This window comes from Sinocyclocheilus rhinocerous, unplaced genomic scaffold, assembly GCF_001515625.1.
Source record: "Sinocyclocheilus rhinocerous isolate Xijiao unplaced genomic scaffold, SAMN03320098_v1.1 scaffold3306, whole genome shotgun sequence".
NCBI classification, from domain to species: domain Eukaryota; kingdom Metazoa; phylum Chordata; class Actinopteri; order Cypriniformes; family Cyprinidae; genus Sinocyclocheilus; species Sinocyclocheilus rhinocerous.
Genome location: NW_015640049.1, coordinates 229,400 through 238,741, shown reverse-complemented (window position 1 = coordinate 238,741; position 9,342 = coordinate 229,400). Strand labels below are relative to the sequence as shown.

Sequence of the window (9,342 nt, the reverse complement as noted above, 5' to 3'; positions counted from 1 at the left end):
CAATGATCCATATTAATAATAAAAAAATTTAAATATTTGTAAATTACAGAAGAAAAAAACACCTGTAAGCTGTCACAGCTACACACTGGACCATGAAAACCCTAAATGGAAGCTCATTTCTATAAATACTGACATTTTTTTTTTTTACCTGGTGCCTAGATTACAATTTTTGGTTTATTTTTAATTTTGTCATAATATTCCATAAAAATAACTGTCTATTGGCATTTTCTTTTTCTCTATATTTTATATCTCTTTATTCTATATCTCTTTATTATTAGTGTTATTATTACCTTTAATTATAAGTATGTCTGTACTTTCTGTACTGGAAGCTCCTGACACCAAGACGAATTCCTCGTGTGTGTGTAAACACTTGACAATAAAGCTCTTTCTGATTCTGATTCATAACCTCATACAACCCCAATTGCGAGAAAATTGGGATGCTGTGTAAAACGTAAATAAAAACAGAATACAATGATTTGAAAATCTCATAAACCTATATTTTATGTACACTAGAACATAGAAAACATATCAAATGTTTAAACGGAGTTAAAATGGTACATTTCATCAGTTTAAACATTAGATATGTTTGAAATGTATGACCTGGGGTTATATGTGTGTGTTATATATATATATACATACACACTGAATTGGGAATTGATTGATACACTGAGAATCGATTCAGGACACATCTGACAGAATGACACTCATGATCATGATTCAAACAGCAGATGAGTTTTCTGTCCAGCAGAGCGCAGCGTTTGCAACACATTCACAGCATCAAGCCTCTGGGACTCTGGGAAATGAGGGCTGCCTGCTGTACTCTGGTCAATTGCAGATGACAAAGGAGCAAAAAGATTGTAAGTCACAGATTAACCAAATTCATCATACATTCAGACACAGGTTATGTCTGTATTATAGATTTTGCCAATTGATTATCTGCAAATACAAACAAACACAAATAAAGAAAGAAATATCTGCCATTACTGATAAATGAGAGAGAAGAGTGTGTGTCCACATCAACAGATGGACATTTACATGAGGAGCAGAAACTCCAGGAGTTTGAGTCCTAAAATCCGACATTTGAAAACACGGCGCTCTGCAGAAAGCCCATTGTTTTGATCTCACCATTTTGATTCAAATATAGTGGCACCTTCATTTTTTAAGGAAATAGACTTTATAGTCACATGACTCAGAATATGCTAATTGCTCTCTTTGTCTGTTGTAAAAGAAAGTACATTCTTATTCCAGAGAGATTCTGATTGGATGAAAATCTGTGTAGAGCAGGATGATGTCATTAGTATTTTCAGTCATTTTCCTGAAGTAGAAAGACTGATGAAAATGATGAGTAGAACTACAGAGATACACGACTGAAATCTTCATCTCATGCGAGTGAACAGCATTTAAAATAATAATACTCAATTCTTCAGGTGTAAAACTATTTATAAATAAATAAATACTTATATAGTATCAACATCAGAACAAAATATGGATGTTAGACGATCATCTAAATCTTAAAACAGGTGGAAAATATCCAATATTGCCTGACAAATATCTGCAAATACTGTTTTAAAAAAAAGTAAAAATAAAGAAATATTGCCCAAAATATTTAAAAATCTGTCAATATTAATAAACAAACAAACAAATCAATTATTGCCTGAAATAAATATCTTCCAATATAGATTAAAATAAAAATGGAAATTGCAAAAATTTTGCTAGAAATATGAAATATCTGCCAATACTGATTAATAAAAATAAATAACATAAATAAATATTTACCCAAAATCTTAAATATCTCCCAACACCAAATAATAATATAAAGAAATATTGCCCAAATATTAAATATCTGCCAATATCAATTAATAAATAAGTAAATATGGCCCAAAATGTCAAATATAATAAATATCTCCTGATGCATCAAATATCTGCCAATAGAAAAAAAAAGAAAATTAAATGTACAAATATATTTTAAAAAAATGTACATTCCCAGAAAAATCAAATATCTGCGAATACAGATTAAAAAAAATATTCATTGCCTGTTATATGAAATATCAATCAAAGCTGACTGATTAATAAATAAGAAAATCAACTAACAAACAAATATTGCCTGAAATATCAAATATCTGCCACTGCTGATGGATGGATGGATGGATGGATGAATGGTTGGATGGATGGATGGATAGATAGATAACCAATATGACTGTATATATTATGCATCCCGGATACATTTTATATGTGTTTTAATATTCAAAGTTTATTTTCCAGCAGCAGAAAGACTAGAAAATGATGAGTAGAAAGAGTAGAGTTTTGTTCTAAGTGTACATAATTTAAACATTTAAGTGTAAAACGTTTACTGCAAGTAGAAAAACAAATACTCATACACTATCAGCACCAGAACAAACTGAGAGGCGAAGCACTTCTAAACGTCTGTAGACACATTTATTTCAGTTTTCAACAAACACAGTTGATTTCACTCCGACAACAAAACAGTGTCTCTCCAGAGCGAGACGAGACTCGTGAACATGAACAAGAGCTTGACGTGTAGATGAGTGACGTCTGTACACCGGCTGACTTGTGTTCGCCAGTGAAAACCAACATCTGTACAGAACATTAAACATGTTAAACAGCACGCATGTAACAACCTGCTAGTCATTACACGCATGCTAAATAACCATTCAAAGGAGAAGCTCACCCAAAATGAATATTTGCTTATAATGTCCTCACCCTCAGGCCATGAAAGATTAGGATGAGTTTGTTTCTTCATCAGATTTGGAGAAATGTAGCATTGCATCAGTGTCTCAGCAATGGATGCTCTGCAGTGAATGGGTGCCGTCAGAATGAGAGTCCAAACAGCTGATAAAAACATCACAATAATCCACAAGTAATCCACAGCACTCCAGTCCATCAGTTAACATCTGGAGAAGACAAAAGCTGAAACACATCCAGCATTAAGACGTTTTTAAGTCCATAAACGATAATAACGCTTCCTCCAGTGATAAAGTGGTCTTGTCTGAATCAGGCAGATTTCTATTCTGGATCTAGCAAAATTTTTTTTTCACTGGAGGAAGAGTTATTATGGATTATGAACTCGTATTTTAGCCGGAAGTGATGGTTTGAAGTTAAAAAAGTCTTGATGGATTTGTTTCAGCTTTTCTCTTCACAATACATTAACTGACGGACTGGAGTGGTGTGGATTACTTGTGGATTATTGTGATGTTTTTATCAGCTGTTTGGACTCTCATTCTGACGGCACCCATTCACTGCAGAGCATCCATTGCTGAGACACTGATGCAATGCTACATTTCTACAAACCTGATGAAGAAGCAAACTCTACATCTACATCTTGAATGGCCTGAGAATAAGTGAACTGTCAAATTTTTTTTTATTTTTTTAGGTGAACTATTGCTTTCAAGTGGCGCGTCATGCAATGTGAACAATACTGTCTTGGTGAAACTTCAGTATAAATCCAACTGAAAACATGTTCAGTAATCATTTTACTCAAATATAACTCCTAATTTCATTAAATACGACATATACAGTGAAGTTAACAGTGGTCGAGTGTTAGTTGCCTGGTTAACACAGTGGAAAATCAGTGAGGTTGTTCAGGTTAGTGGAATGAATCCAGACTGACGACAGAAACATACTTTACTTGAGTACAAACGCAAGAGAACACCAACCACAGACGAAAACAACACTCAATATTAGGCCTACATTTAAGACAAATATTTAGGCCTACATTTAAGATTCATGTATTTGAACTGCATATAAAATGTCATTGCATTTGGATTACACAGTTTTATCATAAAGAAACTAATAAAGTTAATGCGATACATATTTGTTAGTCATACATAAATGAAACCGGTCAGATTTCTGTAATAGTGCTAATAAACTGAATGTGTTTTAAACACACAATAACCATAATCAATAAATCTTGTTTTAATGTCATACATTTGAACTAACTGAACATTGCTTGTTTCACAGCTAGTCATACCATTTTCATACTTTTTAACTGAATAAATTTTATCGCTTTCACATTTTAATAAATGCATTATGAAAATATGATTTTAAATCAAATCAAATAGATGCTTTTTTTTTTTTGAATGCAGAAATCTGACCTTTTTCCATTTATGCACGACTGACAAATATGAATCACGTTAAGTTTATTAGTTGGTTTATGATAAAACTGTGTAATCCAAAATGTAAATGCAATCCAAATACATAAATCTTAAATTTAGGTCTAAATATTTTCAGCGGATTAAGCGTTTGCATTCATATATACTTGTGTAGTAGAGTATGTCTCGGGTCCGTATGCTGATGTTTACCACTTTCAACTAAAAGAAAGCAAGAAAGCACTCTTTGGTTTTGTAAATGAATCCCTTTTGTGTCCTTTTCTCTATTTTCTAAATTATATAAATTCCCTATGTCACGTAATACCTTTTCAAACACTGTAAAGCTAGTCGATTGAGTGTCTACAGCAGGAATATCTGATTATACGACTCCAAACGACGAGAGAGTCACATATATTTGATGAACCAAAGCAGCACGGCGCGTGTGGGGTGGTGATCTTCACAGCAGATGTAAAGAAGGATGTGTCGTCTGGCGCTTAACACATTTCTGCAACTTCTGCTCACAAACCAATGGCATGAGGAGGAAAGGTGACCAACACGGAAACATGGTGAATGTGGGAGGAAGATCAACACTTTCCCTGATCACACGCTCAAGCATCGAAGTCACTCGAGAACACAACACATGCAACACACTGCTCTGCGACACACACCAAATATACCCCAACAAGCACAAAATAATCAAATGTGGGCTTTGTTTTTGCTATTAAAAAATAATATTTACCAAACAAAAACTAAATAATTCAAATGTGGCCTTTATTTTATAAAACAAATACTTACCAACAAATGATAATTCAAATTTTGGGTGCATTTAAAAAAATTCAAATGTTGGCTTTATTTTTATTATAAAAATCTATGTTTACTAAACAATCAGTAAACAATTAAAATGTGGGCTTTGTTTTTGCTATAAAAACTAATATTTACCAAACAAACATTACAATTTTAAATGTTGGCTTTGTTTTTGTTATAAAAACCAAAAATGTACCTAATGAAAACTAAATCATTCAAATGTTGGCTTTGTTTTTGTTATAAAAATCGATATTTACTAAACAATCAGTAAATAATTAAAATGTTAGCTTTGTTTTTGTTTTAACAAAAACAAATAATTCAAATCTTGCCTTTATTTTTGTTATAAAAATATTTACCAAACAAAATCTTAATATTTCAAATGTTAGCTTTATTGTTTTATTATTTAAAAAAAAAACTATATTTACCAAACAAACACCAAATAATTCAAATGCTGGCTGTGTTTTTTGTCATAAAAATATATATATTTTATCCGTATACATTTTTTTTACCAACAAATACTAAATATTTCAAATCTTGGCTTTGTCATAAAAAACAATATTTACTAAACAGCTAATCATTAAAATGTTACCTTTGTTTGTTTGTTTTTTATATTTATCAACAATCACTAAATGCAAATGTTGCCTTTGTTTTTGTTATAAAAATCAATGTTTACTAAACAATCAGTAAATAATTCAAATGTTGCCTTTGTTTTTGTTTTAACAAAAACAAATAATTCAAATCTTGCCTTTATTTTTGTTATAAAAATATTTACCAAACAAAATCTTAATATTTCAAATGTTAGCTTTATTGTTTTATTATTTAAAAAAAAAACTATATTTACCAAACAAACACCAAATAATTCAAATGTTGGCTTTGTTTTTGTTAGAAAAGCCAGATATTAAATATTTACCAGCAAAAATGAAAAAAAAAAAAATCTCTTGACATTGTGTTTGCTATAAAAACGATATTCATCAAACAAATACTAAATAATTAAATGCTGGCTTTGTATTTTATTATAAAAAAAAATTTTTATTTTTTTTTTACTGTAAAAAATAATGTAACTTTTTGCAGTGAATCTGCATTTACTTTGCATATGCAGATTTTATGTTTTTATCTTTTTAAATTTATCTTATAATTGTTTTTTTTTTTCTGAATGCATTGCAAAACTATGAATGGTTTACTCAAAAATGATTATTTTATTTGCATTAACAGACAGGCAACACAGCATATTTAACAACACTTTTGAAAGGCAGAACACCTTTCAGAAGATATAACAGATCAGATCACAACACAAACAGTCGACAGACAAGCTGGCGATGAATTTACAATCATGTTTTATAGGTTTTGTACGCTGGCCAAGAGGTGACATCCGAGAAGAACATTGCTCCCACTCAGACATCATGATTTAAACGTCTTCTATCAAATATCAGTCTTTATCAAATAAAAACAGTGTGCTAAATATACATTTGCAATTATTTTATAGATTTTGTGGGCACCCCTCTGAGCTCAGCAGGTTTATTTGATATGTATGGAGCACATGGAGATGAGCCGAGCTATAATTATCCTGCGAGATATGAAAATAATCAGCATGTGGGCTGCCATGTAGAATGACTCACTGATGACACAAATGCATTTACAACACACAGAACCGGAGCAGAGACGCACACAAAGAGCAAGCTGAACTTACTTTGGCATCCTGAACATCATCGGGCCAAAAAATGGAGGGGGGGGGGGGGATAAAAATTGCATAAATGAGTGCAGTCTGTTATTTGCATTAGCCACATCAAAACTTTTTAAGTACCATAAGGAGTTGTTAAAACATCAAAGATTAGATTAATAAATAGAATAGTGGATTAATAAACATTAATCAACCTACACGACACAACGACGCTTCAGAGGTGGAGCAATTTGATAAAAGATCATGACGAACTAAATATTTACTAGCAAACACTAAACAATTCAAATTTGAGCTTTGTTTTTGTTATAAAAACGAAATATTCACCAAAAATACTAAATCATAAAAAATTTGGCTTAGATTGTTATAAAAAATAAATATTTACAAAACAATTAATAAATAATAATTTAAATATGGGATTTGTTTTTGTTATAAAAACTAAATATTTATCAAAAAGCACTAACATTTTACATTTTGGCTTTGATTTTATTATAAAAACTAAATATTCACCAAAAATACTAAATCATAAAAAATTTGGCTTAGATTGTTATAAAAAATTAATATTTACAAAAAAATTAATAAATAATAATTTAAATATGGGATTTGTTTTTGTTATAAAAACTAAATATTCACCAAAAATACTAAATAATTTAAAATTTGGCTTTAATTTTATTATAAAAACTAAATATTCACCAAAAATACTAAATAATTTAAAATTTGGCTTTAATTTTATTATAAAAACTAAATATTCACCAAAAATACTAAATAATTTAAAATTTGGCTTTAATTTTATTATAAAAACTAAATATTTATCATAAAATATTAAGTAATTCAAATGTGAGCTTTGTTGCGGTTATAAAAACTAAATATTGACCAAAAAACACCAAATTATGTAAATGTGGGCTTTGTTTTTGTCATAAAAATTACATATTTACCAAAACAAAAACTGAATAATTTGTTTTTTTTATAGAAAAAAATATTTACAAAAAAAAACACCAAATAACTCAAATATGAGATTTGTTTTTGTTATAAAAACTAAATATTTACAAAAAATAAATAAATAATAAGAAGAATTCAAATATGAGATTTGTTTTTGTTATAAAAACTAAATATTTACAAAAAATAAATAAATAATAAGAAGAATTCAAATATGAGATTTGTTTTTGTTATAAAAACTAAATATTTACCCAAAAAACACTAAATAATTCAAATATGAGATTTGTTTTTGTTATAAAAATGAATTATTTACAAAAAAATAAAAATAAGAAGAATTTAAATATGGGCTTTGTTTTTATTATAAAAACTAAATACTTATAAAATATTAAGTAATTCAAATGTGAGCTTTGTTGCTATTATAAAAACTAAATATTTACCAAAAAATACCAAATTATGTAAATATGGGCTTTGTTTTTGTCATAAAAACTAAATATTTACCAAAAAACACCAAATTATGTAAATATGGGTTTTGTTTTTGTTATAGAAAAAAACGTTTACAAAAAAACACTAAATAATTCAAATATGAGATTTGTTTTTGTTATAAAAACTAAATATTTACCAACAGACACTAAATATTTCATAAGTCGGGTTTGTCTTTGTTATAAAAAAAACAAATATTTACCCAACAAACCCTAAATAATTCAATGCTATCTTTGTTTTTGTTATAAAAACTAAATATTTACCCAAAAAAATTTATTCAAATGTTAGGTTTGCTTTTGTGACGAAATCTAAATATCAACAGACACTAAATATTTTAAATGTTAGCTTTGTTATAAAAACTAATATTTATCAATGTGCAATTTAATAAAGTATTACAGATGGTGATTATTTTAAAAGTGCACATTGAACTACACAAAAAATTTGTCAAATCTAAATTGACTGGTTTTATTCAAGTCAAAAATATAATGTAACATCACTGAATCAACCTAAATTAATTAATTTACAGCAACAAAACTCATTTTTATGGGTTAAATCAGGTAGTAAGAGGTCTTTAAGGTAACAACTGTAACAGGTTACCAATTTTTGGTGGGCTGGTGAATTGATTTTCTTCAGTGGATTGATTGAATGTGAGTTTGGCCTTAAACATTGGGTAAAGACACAAACATCCCAGCGCTTCGCAGACAGATCTTTAACATTCGCTTTCCTCCAGGAGTCTGAATCGTTCATGATTACTGAGCTGCAAAGACTCCCATCGGAATTAAAACCCAATTAGCGTTCGGCCCTGCGGTGAAGGTCCAGGAGGTTTTGACATGCTGAAGGCCAGCAAGAGCAGAAATCAACATGATATACTGCATATATATCACACGAAACAGAGCAAACCAGAGAAGAAATGACACGCACTGTGTTCAGCCTTGCCTCAAAGTCAACATCAAAACTGATTATTTACTTTCGTAATGCATGTTCTCTTTCATCAGTAATAACCTGCTCCACTTTTGAAATGATTTTGAGTCTTACATCGCTCAGACGGTGCAGCTATTGAATAATGTTAACAAACAAAAACACATTCATACATCATTTTAGCAAACTCAAATTTGCACTGTATGTGTCAAATCTCACAACATATTATCTTGTTTCATTTGGAAATTCGTCACAGTGTGGATGTAAAATGAGTGTGAGAGAGTGAGTGTGTGAGAGTGTGAGTGAGTGAGTGTGTGTGTGTGAGTGAGTGAGTGAGTGAGTGTGTGAGTGTGAGTGAGTGTGTGTGTGTGTGTGTGTGTGTGTGTGAGAGAGTGAGTGTGTGAGAGTGAGTGAGAGTGAGTG

The 9,342-nt window shown here is 30.0% G+C and overlaps 1 protein-coding gene across 1 annotated transcript in view; it reads right to left on the bottom strand.

The window, feature by feature from the left end:
• Nucleotides 1–6,136: 6,136 nt before the first annotated feature.
• Nucleotides 6,137–9,342, bottom strand: part of LOC107752427 (AP-1 complex subunit sigma-2-like) — a 35,196-nt gene continuing 31,990 nt past the window's right edge. Inside the window, exon 5 of the mRNA XM_016568384.1 lies at nucleotides 6,137–6,606. Coding sequence (XP_016423870.1) covers nucleotides 6,544–6,606 — 63 coding nt within the window. The 3' untranslated portion in view covers nucleotides 6,137–6,543. The remainder of the gene's footprint in view (nucleotides 6,607–9,342) is intronic.